Source organism: Salvelinus fontinalis, chromosome 17, assembly GCF_029448725.1.
Source record: "Salvelinus fontinalis isolate EN_2023a chromosome 17, ASM2944872v1, whole genome shotgun sequence".
Taxonomy (NCBI): Eukaryota; Metazoa; Chordata; class Actinopteri; order Salmoniformes; family Salmonidae; genus Salvelinus; species Salvelinus fontinalis.
Genome location: NC_074681.1, coordinates 24,857,838 through 24,871,741, shown reverse-complemented (window position 1 = coordinate 24,871,741; position 13,904 = coordinate 24,857,838). Strand labels below are relative to the sequence as shown.

The following is a 13,904-nucleotide window of genomic DNA, read 5'->3' as shown; positions in this document are numbered from 1 at the left end:
TGGCAGGCAGGCTCGGGGTCAGGGCAGGCAGAATGGTCAGAACCGGGAAAACTAGGAAACAAACACTTGAGAAACAGGAAAACAGGAAAGCACGCTGGTAAGACCTGACAAGAAAAGATGAACTGGCAACAGACGAACAGAGAACACAGGTATAAATGCTCAGGGGATAATGTTGAAGATGGGTGACACCTGGAGGAGGGTGGAGACAAAGACAGGTGAAACCGATCAGAGTGTGACATACATATCGTATTGGCACCTAAGTACCGTGATAATATCGTATCGTGAGGTCCCTGGCAATTCCCAGCCCTACCCACAACATCAGCCTATACTGTACATTATCCACCATACATACCGTATATCAATAACATCACAGTCTCATTCCTGGGAGGAGAGTGAGGATGAGAAGAAGTTACTGCATCAGCAAAGTGCATTTTCATTCACATGCATTATTCCAGAGAGGGTGAGGGAGAGAGAGAGAGAGAGAGAGAGAGAGAGAGAGAGAGAGAGAGAGAGAGAGAGAAGGAAAGAGCAAGAGAAGGAGAGAGAGTGAGAGATACAGCCCGACTGTGACAACTCTCCCTCTCCGCAGGTGTTGGAATCAAACGGGAGCTAAAAATAAGCCTGGCAGCTGGGAGTTATTCACAGTGACAGGAGGGGGAGGAGAGGGGTTGTGGTGGGGAATCAGGGGGTCCAGCTGGGGAGGCAGGTGTGTACGGGCTGACCAACAGAATACACATATCCCACTGTGACTTAAAGACATCTTCACTCAGATTCTGATATGTAGTCGGTGGTCTTTCTGTAGTCTTGACCTAGCCTGGTTCCAGATCTATTTTGTGCTGTCTTGCCAATTCCTATGGTTATTGTCACACCAAGACAGCAGATCTGGGTCTGGGCTAGTGTTGACTAGGGCTGTTGCGGTGAGCGTATTACCGCCACACCGGCAGTCCCGAACATGAAGGCAGACAAATTCCATGTGACCGTTTAGTCACGGTAATTAGGCTTCTCCAAGCTTTGATGCCTCTGATGGTCATTAGTAGCCTACCAAACTTGCTAACTGCCTGGTACTCAGCACTCTATTGTCCCTCTAATCATTCTGACATCAATGCAAATGTTTTCAAAATGTAATCAAACACTTCATGAGAGCGCATGAGCTCATGTTGCGCAACATTTCAATAGGCTATGCAATTACACGAAAAAACAATTGTGATGGCCTCTACTAAAAAGACGGAGATTAGCTTTCTATAAGCTAGGCTTACTATATTTATTTCTAAACTTTCCTAATATTAAGCACATTGCTTAATAAAAATAAACCATGGGGAAAAGCGTCCTCCATTTGCTTTTAAGTGCATAGATGACATGTATTTTTTCCGGCTGCCACTGTTTTGATACATGTGCATGATAATGGTCCAATCTAAATCAAAATCAAGAATAGTCTGATGGGTGACAATATTAGCCTATCACTTGTGAATTATATATTATCACTCGTGAATGATGCCCAGCATAAGAAACAATGCCTTTTTTTGTGACTTTTTCTAATCATAGTTGCACACCTCATGTAGCCTAGGCCTATATGTTTTAATAAGGTTTGTATATAGCCTAATAGTTTATCAACATTTTAAGCTAAACGTTCTGATCTGTCGCGTCAGCCACATTGCGTTAAACAGTTTTTTTTATGCTAGTGGTTGTATTAATTTGGGATCTGTCGCATTCCACAACAGTCCCAGACTATGTTTGGAATATTTATTTATCGCACAGAATAGAATAGGTTAACCTTTGTACTATGGGGGATAGTCGATTGACATAGGCTAGTGCTTTCGCTGTTCGTTAGGCCTACTCATCTTGTTGGCTGACGAAAAGTAAATATGGACAGTTCTTCCAATATCTTCAATGTGCACATCGGAATTGGATAAGGATGCACAATGTGTCTGTCTTCACTTGTAGCCTGTGAGAAAGACCCTATCACCTGATGGAGAGCCATGTGAGTGAAAAGGTGATTCAGAGCGCTCAGCACTTAGGGAGAAGGACACAACGACCACTGGCTGCAAAAGGCATGGAGTTACCGCCGTGAAATTTTAGGCATTATCAAGTGCTTGTCAAATTGTGAATGAGTGACTGATGTAGTGTGTACAGCCTGGGGAAAAAGCAAAGCAGAGGTCATGCCTTTCAAGCAACTTTTTTCAAATAATCATTAGAGTTGCATCTTGCAGCCTTACAATGTTTTAAAAATCAAAACACATAGCCCAACGTTTGTAGAACAACTAAAGATACAATAATAACTCTAAATTAAGCATATAGAAATAGCTATTGCTTTGTTAACCGCTCAACACAGAATAGCCGCATGTGCGCACTCCCTCAAATCGTTTGGAGAAAATATCCTTTCTATTTTATTCAGCTTTGTTCAATTGTATTCTTCATACTCTAAAATTATGCCATGGAATCAAATGTTGTCTGCTAAATGAACTAGTGTAGCCCACAGGCATTTGCCATGGCCAGATCAGGACCTAACATAAGGGCAACTCAGAGTATGCTATTCTGTTCTTCTGAAATATACTACATTTTCTTCATTTCATGCTTCTTTAGACCTGTCTAAAATAAATAATACATTTATTGTGATGGTGTAGGCTATATTGCATGGATTTATTAGAGTTTTTAAAATGTAGATGTTCCTAAGATCTGCATCAGTGGCTTGTGTGGAAGCCAGGAGATGCTAAATGTGTTTATGTTAATTAGGCAGGTAGCCTAGTGGTTAGAGCGTTGGGGCCGTAACCAAAGTTGCTGGATCAAATCCCCAAGGTAAAAATATATTTCTTCCCCTGAACAAGGCAGTTAACCCACTGTTCCCTGGTAGGCTATCATTGTAAATAATAATGTTTTCTTAACTAACTTGCCTAGTTAAATAAAGATTAAATATATATATATATTTTTTTAAATATACAGGACCAGGTCACCTCTATTTGTGTGATGTTCAGGCATGACAGTCCCTTGTCTGCATGGTGTTGCTAGTACTCCTTCTTGATGATTGCCCCAGGGCCAGCAGTACTGTAGATTGGAGACTTGAACCTTCCCTGACAGTTAAAGAAAAATATTTAGACTATGTTTTTCAAAAGGGATAACTTGGCAATTGGCTTTTGGTGCAAAAATGCAGTTTTCTTTCATCTCGTCGACTTGATCTGTCTCTCATGCAAATGACGTCTAGCACGTCATTTTATATCTCTGTTTTACATTAGAACTTTTCGCTCCCGTTAGGCTGTACCCTCGCCATGGCTGGAGGCTAATCCCACGACCCTACTGCCAAACACACACACACTGATGATTGACAGCAGGGGCTTGCTATGACCCACTATTCTTGCATCAATTCAACCCCCCAACGGCCTGTGGCTATGATTAATGACTAGCTGGGTCTGCTACATTGGCGGTAGTTTTGGGCAGGGTGTGGGGTGTGTGAGGGCCCTGTGCCAGTGCCACTGTCTGCTAGGCATGGCCATAGATTGCCTGCCATATCCAGTATCCACCTCTCCAGTCCTATAGGAGCCCCTCCTCTCTCTCTGGATGATGATCCATGCAGCTAATTACTGTGATTAGGCTGATTGCTAATCCTTTCTATTGAAGGCAATAGTGGTTGACTAATGAGAAGAAGAAACTTTGCGATTGAAGTCTGAACGAAGGGTCAGGGGGTAGTGAGCTCTTAGTCAAAGCTCAAATGTAATAATTTCACAGCGTTGTGTCATATTTCTACTTTATATTATGTAAGCGGACTAAAATTAGGGTTAGGATGTAAAATAGACAGCCAACACTCTGAAGAAAGGAGATTATTGGACGTTATTAAATAGTTTTCGCTGACCCCTTGTAATACAGTGTGATGGCTCACATTGTTTTCCTCCTGTGACTGCCAAGAGCAGAGTAAGAGTTAGCAGCAGCAGGACTCAGTCGCAAGAACAGTTACCCTCCTGGGGATCTTAGGCAGCTAGTGACAGCCTCTAAACAAATCGCACTCTCCAGACTGACTTCAGCCTTGATGGCATTGGAGCCTCCCTGATAAATGCAATGAGGAAATATTTACACCCAGAGCAGCTATAGCTCTCAAGATTTACAATATTAATGTTCAGTCAGAGAACAGACAGTCATGTTATCACATGTACAGTACATACATTCATTGAGGATCCTTTCCTCTTGTTCTTTGTTTTCTGTGGATCTGCTAAATTCTTGTTACCAACCAGCTATACTGTAAAATAACATTAAACAACAACGGTGTGTGGGAAAATCAGTGTTCTTCCATCCCCTTCCATCCCTCCCACCTTCAGCAGGAGGAAAGGACCAGACAAATAACAATGAGAGAGAGAGAGAGAGAGAGAGAGAGAGAGAGAGAGAGAGAGAGAGAGAGAGAGAGAGAGAGAGAGAGAGAGAGAGAGAGAGAGAGGAGAGAGAGAGAGAGAGAGAGAGAGAGAGAGAGAGAGAGAGAGAGAGAGAGAGAGAGAGAGAGAGAGAGAGAGAGAGAGAGAGAGAGAGAGAGAGAGACCACCACAGGCAATAATAGTGTGGTTGTTTACGAGTGGCCATATGGTGGATGTCTTCTGCCTGGTAGCTGCAGGGAGACTTTCCCCTGAAGATGAGATGATTCTGAAAATATATCTGTTTCCCAGCAACCCATCCTCACCTGTTCCTTGTCCCAGGACCCTTATCTCCCTCACAGGAGTGTAACAGGGGTGTAAACACCCCCTAAACTGCAGAGGAAACTCAGGAACGTCCCAGGTAGGCCTAACCAAACGCTGTCAGATGGAGTCAGCGTCTCCCCCTTGTCAAAAATAAATCCGCCCGCCCTGGCTTGTACAGCCCCGTTCCTTGCCTGCCTCCAGATGTGGCTTAATTTACTGCGACTCGGCTAATTACTGTAATTAAGGATTAATTACTGTTAATTACCTTCGCATAAACTCATCACCAGTCAAAGAGTGGAGCCTTATGAAATGTGCCATGCACACGAACACATACCACGGGCCCCAGAAGGAGCATGTTGTTGGCTTCTCGTTGGATGCCTGACTGGTGTGTTGCTGAGAGGCCTCGTGTAGAGCCACAGCAAAGGGCAGGACTCCAGCTACTTGTGGACAGTCACCTCTGAGCTCCATACGGTCCTAACTACTAACTATCCATCGCTTCCCCAACTCCTGGAGCACTGCGTCTGTCTCTGGTGTCTGCTGTCATTTGCTGCATGACTTTCAGGCTAACAAGCCCTTGCCGAAAGTTAGGAAAACCATTCAGGGCATATTGATAAGGCCTTGAGTTTTTCGTGACCTCACCAAGAAAAAAACTCATGGCCCTACTTATGACTAATTCTGACTACCCACCCATATTTTGGGGGTAATCTAATGGGGGAACCCTAAAACAATCAGGTGGGCTCCCGAGTCTAAGGCTCTGCTTCTCAGTGATAGAGGCGTCCCAACAGACCCTGGTTCGATTCCAGGCTGTATCACAACCGGCCGTGATTGGGAATCCAATAGGGCGGCGCACAATTGGCCCAGCGTCGTCTGGGGTAGGCCGTCATTGTAAATAAGAATTTGTTCTTAACTGACTTGTCTAGGTAAATAAAGGTGAAATAAAAAATAAAAATTCCCATTTCCGTGCAGACAGTCAGTCAGTCAGTGTGTCGTGTCGGTTATAATTAGTTAGAGCTAGGATGGGTAGATGGTAGATGCCAGAGGCAGCTATTTTAATGAGTGTACCCCCCACTGATTCCCCCCTTAGAAATGGAGATTAAGTCACAAGCACCCGGTCCCTATGGTACACCAGTGACACACACACAAGCGTGCACACACACACATACACACAACCAGACTTAACAACATTTTAAAAAGTGACTCGTCCTGTCAATGTTATTTGATTGGTCATCTAGAGTTGGGAGGAATGTTGATAATTAAATGTGATTTAAATCTCTATGGTCTTCCTCAGATGAATAAGTCCTAGGCCCTATAGTATATGTGTCACATACACCATGTAACAGAACACATCAAATATATGACATTTCAACACAGGTCAACACAAACAGATAGTAAGATAACAGGTCACTGTAGTAATTCACCAGCTCGGTGACACTACACTCAAGAGCACAACTGGTTTCATCTCTCTGAGATGAGAGACCATTAGTAAACTAAGCATTATTCATTTGTTTTTAATAGACCAGCAAAGCTACCAGTCACTGTGTTGCTGTGTTGTACTCTATGTTGTCAGCTTACATAGGGTACATAATACTTCATATAGAGGCCTTTGTCTCTCTCATAGTCGACTGACTACAGCTCCCTGCTCAGGAACACTCGTGACTGATCAAGAATTAGATATTCAGCCACCATGATTTCCACTGCCGCCCCGGGCAGATTAAAACTGCATGGGCCGAGCATGGGTTTAATTAGATCAAGACGATATATATTTGAAGACACCTTAAGAATGGACCGATGATTGCTGGGGGGCTAATGTATTGCCTATTTTAAATAATGAATACTTTTAATGAAGGGGCTTTTAACTGTAGAATGCTTGGTGGGGGTGGGGGGGGTTCTGAATGGTCTTTCCTCCTCTGGCGGGAGAGAGGCATTGGCTGCTGCTGCCTCGTTATCGGGACCGGCCCCTCAGGCTTCAGCCTGGCCTGCTTAAGCCTCAGATGACCACCATAATTACTGTTATTATGAGTAGCTGGAGGGGGAACTTGCTCTGAAAAACACCCACTAAGCTGAGTGCCTTGTGTGGACTGTGTCTTGCCCTGCCATGCTCCCTTTACCCTGCCTTGCCTTTCCTTTCTTCGCCTGGCCTCTCTCATGAGGAACCACTGGTCGCAGAGGGGGGTGAGAGGGTAAAGGAGGGAATGAGGGGGGAAGAGAGGGAGAAGGAACGGCCACCAAATCCGCCTAATGTGACGCCTGTCAGCTCATCTCTTACCAGCTGTCACCGCCCAAATGCACTGGGGTTCATTATTTTAATTGACACCTCACTTTCCTATTCTATTTAAATTTTTCGCCTTTCCTCTCTCTCTCCATCCATCCATCCCTCTACTTCTTTTCCCAATCTTCCTTCTTCCTCCTCTCTCTTTCTTGTTCCTTTCTTTTTCATTGTCCTTGTCGTTGTCTGCCTGGGCCTCTGTCAGCTGCTATAACACTCTGGGTTCTGCCCACTTTTGAACATGACACTGGAGATGGCAGATAAAGCATAAAGCAAGTGTTTTAGAGGGTCTTTATGGCTTTACCCTTGTGTACCGGAGTTGTTCTAGTCCCCATTATCTGATGATAGAGTGGACATTTTGGGCCATGGAGACTTTCCTGTGAACACAGTGAGGAGTAAACCTTTCTAAGGACAAAACTGCTTTGTGATTTTTTTAAAGGAACAGAACATGCTTGTTGACTGACTTTAATAGGTGCTGTGCTACCGATGTCGGTAGACACCCATGCATTTAGTAACTATTGATTAGCATCAGTAGCTTACGCGTCTATCAGACGAACCACATTGAAATGAATAGAATTCATTGTTTCTATGCTAACAGATTATTCATACCATGCTGCCATCACATGCAGAGCAGTGGATTATGTTGATGGCTTGAACAATGAATCCTTAAGGACTAGGGAAGTCAGCTGACAATTTGTTTTAGTTGTGATACTCGTCATGTCCATTGTAAATCATCACACTGCTTCCTCAGGATTACAGATTGTTGTTTTTCATGTCCCAGAATGCTGTGTGGCAGGGATGAATGGTGGTGATGTTCGATTATCATGTGTCTGTCGCTACCATTCCCGCTGACTGGCCTGTGGCAGGCCCACACACACACTCACACACACACTCACTCACACACACACTCACACATACACACACAGGGTTTGTGATAGGCCCACACAGACAGGCACTGCGCGCCTGCGTCAGGAACACGGCTGATTTATGGACCGCTGAAACCCTGGATGACGTGTGCCCACAGAATCAATACAGACTGTGCTTATAGGCTTGACGCTGTGACGTGGTCCAGAGAAACAGATACACACACGCAGACATACACACACACCCACAGAAACACACACACCCACAGAAACACACACACGTACACACAGCACTGCGGAGGAGTGTATTGCGTTACTGTATCGACATGAAATGGATCCGATCCAGCATTGGTTGCTAGCTGCCAGTCAAAGGCGAGGAGGGTAAACTTTCATCATGGCTGTCAGGGACATCAGTGCTGCCTTGTTTGGCCGTTCATCTTCCTAATTGTGACAGAATACTTCAACATCATTAATTAAACATGCTTTCATTTGAAAGCGCTCACTGGGAGCCAGGGCTGGAGGCTGAGAGAGAGGGGAAAAGTCTGCCAATATGCAGAGAAGGCTGTTTTATGTATGGGCATTTTCTCTGTGTGTGTGTTTGTGTGGTTGGCTGTATGGTAGGTTTGTGTTTGTGTACAGACTAGTGCTTTGCAAACATGTTACAGCCCAGTAAAACAGAAAGGTATGACTATGAGCCATCCTTTAAACAAACAATAGTCTTAATTCAGAACATGAAATTATTTCAGTTATTTCATCAGATGGATGGTTACTTCACCATTTTTATTTTTCATATTGCTGCTCTGTGGGGGAAAGAGAGAGGTTGAATTAAACATGAGTACAGAGGGAAGGAGAGGGGGATTGTGAGTGCTCTCTGTTCAATTAAAGTCTGTCTGTAACGGTCAAAATGAAATGATCGCAGTCTTTTTATAGAGACACACTGCTAGTCTAAGAATACTGGCCTGAGGGACCTATCAATGAAAACAGTAGGACCAATGGGAAACAGAAGGAGACATTCTAACAATAGTACGGTATTTTAAAGGGGCAATCTGGGATTGGTACATCAATTTTTGGACATTTAAATGATTATATAAAGCCATTGTTTCTTGAAGAATCCGCCTCCTATTGCCAGATGATTATGATGTAGTGTTTTAGGGTGGCAGAGTTCACTCTATGATGCTGGACTGGCGTTGAGGACTTTCATCTAATTCATGGCCATTACTTAACAGGAATAAGTCAATCTGATGGCTATGGTTAGAGTAATTATGCCACAGCACAGTGAATTGTATCATTATCTTTATTCATTGTATTTATTTAATCAATTTCATGCTTTTAGTGTTGCACTGGAGGATACTGTGAACGAATAAATCACTGTATGCCTCATTAGGTTTCCTCTCCAGTTGGAGGTACCCTACATGTTGTTGTCAGGAAAACCTCACAGTATTCTAGTTTTCCTAGTTTGCAAGAAATAGCAAGGCAATATTTGATTTGTTGTTCTCCATCTCGTCTCAGTCTTTTAGATTCAGAGTGGACAATGAGGTTAGAGATAGTGACATTGACTGAGAGATTGTTGTTTGGTCGGTTGGGAGGGTTCTACAGCTGAGGAACGAGAGATTAGTTAGGAGATGACTGACTGAGGTGAAATAGCTTTAGGGCTTTTTAAGTTTTCAATAGTCAACACCCACAACGCATGCAAGCAAATATACACACACACACACACACACACACACACACACACACACACACACACACACACACACACACACACACACACACACACACACACACACACACACACACACACACACACACACACACACACACACACACACACTCTCCTTTCTGAAACCCTGACCTTTCCAGTCTTCTGATAACCATTGACATTTTGCCTCCTGAGTCCGCATGCTCAGATGGGGAAGCTGATCGGGTGTGGATGGGGGAGAGGAGGGTAGAGGCTTCATGGGAGAGACAGGTTCTCTGTGAGGGCTTGGGAATCCATCTTGACCCCACTCTCACTGGAGAGGTCAGCAGGCAGACAGCATATCTCTGTGGACATAGCCACAGACAAAAGCATAGAGCAACATACAGTAACATGGGCCAGACAGTGTACTCCAGCACATCTCTCTCAGCAAGCCACCTCTTTCATTTACTGCCATTCTGTCGAATTGTCACTCTTAGCAATTGTAAATACTGTATGTTTAAAGGTAGTGATTTACCCCTTATAGTTGGTATGCATATATATGAATTGATGCAGACATGTACTATGTCCAGGCAGTGTAGTGTATGCTGCCAGTCTGTGTAAAGATAGTGGATGAAATGAACAGGCTACACCTGGTTGTTTTTACCACCTCTGAGAGACAGATAGCTCTGCTCCTTTACTTAGGGAGCCTTCTAGTGGCAGACAGAGGAAGAGCAGTGTGGTCTACGTCCACACACCACTCACAGCCCTGCTGGTACCATAGTGAAACACACTCCCAAATATAGAGTGTTTTCTCAATTCTGAATCTTTTCTGAGTGTTGTCCTCACTAGATCACACTTTTGGCTGAAAGGGGCTGTAGTGGACATGTTTCTCTCTCAAGATGCTCCACTTCACCGTTTGTCAGACATGATAGACATGATTTCACTGTGGAGTACACACCACAGGAGGTTGGTGGCATCTTAATTGGGGAGGAAGGGCTCGTGTTAATGGCCAGAGTGGAATCAGTGGAATGGTATCAAATGCCATTCCATTTACTCCATTCAAGCCATTATTATGAGCCGTCCTCCCCTCAGCAGCCTCCACTGATACGCACACCATTTAACTGTATAAGACCACAGGAGGAACAGTTGAAGGAATGTTATCTTCAAACAACCTTTGGTGTTTGCGTTTGTAGATGGGTGTGTGGATTTGTATGGGTGTGTGGGTAAGCGTGTATCTGTGGATGTACGGGGGTGACAGGTGTTGTTTGCATATTCCTCTGAGTGCATATACCATGGAACATCATTTTGCACTCTGTGGTACTGGCTGATGTTGGTGTGTGGCATGTCACAGCCACCTCTCCAGTGGAGCAGCGGGCGAGGGGGGAGGGAGCAGAGAGCTACGTGCCTATGGGGGTGTGAGGGGTGAGGAGCAGGGCCAAACTGGCTACCACTCCTATCCCTAAGACTGGACACCCCAAACTGTGTGACCAGGGCCAGAAGTGGGCCGGTAGCCTTAAGGGCCAGTCGCCTAAATAGGACTGACAACTACCTTGTTAGCACCCTTTCAGCAGCCGTTAGGGGAGTCTTTCAATTTTGCTGCTTGTTTGCTAACTGTTATTCAAAATCTAGGGTAGCATTTATTTAGTAAGTTAGAAACGATGGTTGTGGTGTGACAGTGACCCATAAATAAGACTATACCGGCATAGCTTGTCTGGTGTTAATAAATAGTTTTTGTTCCTTATCACTGAGATGATCCACATTGATATTAGACATGAGTCATTGTATTGCTCTTCAGCTGGAGTAGATCATTATTGTACCATTTTTACCCCGGTCTGGTTGTGATGATAGTATTAGTTTGCCTGACTAGGAAGATTATTATCTTTTTATGAAAATATGTTATTGTTTTAGCCACTAAGAAAATATCCTAATCTGCTCTTCAGGAGTGCAAAGAAAAATGAACTCTCTTGGAAGTCTGTGTTAATTATTTACATGAAATGATATTCAAAATCAATGAGATGATAGTTTTATTATCGTGGGTGCTGCCAGGCACAGTAGGATCCAGGTTTTTATGGCACAGACGTGGGCTATTAAAGAGACAGTCATATTTCAGAGGGAACAGGTTGAAGACTGTAGAAAGAAGAAAGTACAGTGGGACACTGCAGTCACTTCACTTCTCATCCAAATAGTATTTTTTTTATTACAGCGCTGTCCATTAATGTTAACTTTGCCTCTTTCCTTTGCAGTGCCACTGCTAACAATCAGATGTTGTGTTAGCGTCAATATTGTGTAAGATTTTACATCACTAGTTTGTTACTAACTGTTTTTTTTCTTCTCTATTGTCTCTACAGTGCTCAGTATCCGTGGTTCCCAGGAGGAGGAGCCTCCAGATGCCCAACTCATGCGATTGGACAACATGCTTCTGGCGGAAGGCGTTTCCGGACCGGAGAAAGGGGGCGGGTCTGCGGTGGCGGCGGCTGCAGCAGCAGCTGCAGCGGGAGGAGGAGTGGGCTCGGACACAAACTCGGCAGAACACTCAGACTACCGGGCCAAGCTTACTCAGATCCGCGGGATCTACCACACAGAGCTGGAGAAGTATGAACAGGTGAGGACAGACCACGTCCCTCATAACTGCTCTCTCCCTTCCCATAAACCCCTTCGGCTCTAAGAAGACCCTCACAACTCCTCTCACATGCTATAGGCAACCCTTCTCTCCCTTAAGTCCTGTCTGCTCTGAGTTCTGCCATATCACTACATATTGACGACCAAGCCACTTGTAACTGTCCTCTCTCCGCACCAATAGACAACCCCACAAGTTTTGTTATACAGTATTTAGATAATTATTCTCAAATCGAACCCCCCAAAGCACCTCCTGAGCAACCACGCTTTCAGAAATCACTTTTTAGCTGGCAAACATTTTATCAGTCACACACTCGCCAAAGAGAGCATCCTGTCATATATATTACCACCTGTCATCATCTTAAGCAGACTCGTCATCACTACCTGTCACAGTGTTACTTATGCACCTGAGTATACCCATGTCACCACTATGTGTACTACCGATACAGTGTGTACGGGCGGAACGGCTGTTGCACTGAACTGTGTCTCGTTTCAACTGACGCGACCCCGGTGCTGACAGTCAACAGACTCCCCTGTCCCCAAACACAGCAGACACTTCCCAGTGACTGATTCTGACAGAGAGAGAGAGAGAGAACGAGTGAGACGAGTGAAAAGACAGAGAGGGAAACAGAAAGACAGTTCAAACCTGGTGAACAGGAAAGAAAGCCTCCTGTCATTTTAGACATCTTCATTTTTTTCTTAACTGTTGAAGAAAAGTCTCCTCAATATACAAAGAAAGTCTCGGGTTTTGGTATAACTAATCCACTGCTTTGTATCTGCCACAACACTGCAATACTTGTATTACTACTACTACTCTGTAGTACTTGTAGTACAACTACTAGATTTAGTCATTGTCGAATGAGAACCTATTTTCTCCAAAACAGAAACTTTTCAGGAAATGGAAAAACTGATTTTTTCCCCCATTAACGAACATACAATTATGAAGCTATTTTGAGTACATTTTCTATAGTCTCAAAATGTTCACAGTACATTGAGGGGAGTCACTGCCTTCAATATTATAATAATGAAAATTGGCAAAAGTGTTGTTTTCCAACAGCGACATACTTATGACATACTTATGATACTAACATTACTTACAATGTCTTACTTCTCTGCTGTATTCAAGTCAGTGAGATTGCTATCTGCCTCATATGAGTGCGCCTGTCTGTCTCTTTAGGCATGTAATGAGTTTACCACCCATGTGATGAACCTGCTGAGGGAGCAGAGTCGCACACGGCCCATCTCGCCCAAAGAGATAGAACGCATGGTGGGGATCATCCACCGCAAGTTCAGCTCCATCCAGATGCAGCTCAAACAGAGCACCTGCGAAGCCGTCATGATCCTGCGCTCACGCTTCCTCGATGCCAGGTCTGTGTGTGTCTTTCTCTAACTTGAACTTATTGTTATGAAAACAGGCAAAACCTTTGTTATGATGCAGTTACATTATTTGGACAGCAATAGTCTGCCTTGTGATAGTAAATATGTTCTCTTTCTCTCTTCCCCCTTTCTCTCTCTCTCTCTCTCTCTCTCTCTCTCTTTCTCCCCCCTCTCTCTCTCTCTCTCTCTCTCTTTCTGCAGACGAAAGAGGAGGAACTTCAACAAGCAGGCAACAGAGATCCTAAATGAGTATTTCTACTCCCACTTGTCCAACCCCTATCCCAGTGAGGAGGCCAAGGAAGAGCTGGCCAAGAAGTGCTCCATCACAATGTCACAGGTATGTGCCGCCAGTCGCAAGCCTCGTATCCATCCTGTGTGTGATGAAGCGAACTCTAATCTTCTGTTGTGCGTGTACATGTATGGAAAACACAGTATGGCTCCTATCATGCCAC

The 13,904-nt window shown here is 44.2% G+C and overlaps 1 protein-coding gene across 4 annotated transcripts in view; it reads left to right on the top strand.

Moving 5' to 3' along the window:
- The window catches only part of LOC129814025 (pre-B-cell leukemia transcription factor 1-like), a 56,848-nt gene that overhangs the window by 35,122 nt on the left and 7,822 nt on the right, over positions 1-13,904 (top strand). For all 4 annotated transcript variants that reach the window (XM_055866768.1, XM_055866766.1, XM_055866767.1 and 1 more), the window contains exons 3-5: positions 11,808-12,061; positions 13,253-13,443; positions 13,654-13,789. In XM_055866768.1, coding sequence (XP_055722743.1) covers positions 11,808-12,061; positions 13,253-13,443; positions 13,654-13,789 — 581 coding nt within the window. The remainder of the gene's footprint in view (positions 1-11,807; positions 12,062-13,252; positions 13,444-13,653; positions 13,790-13,904) is intronic.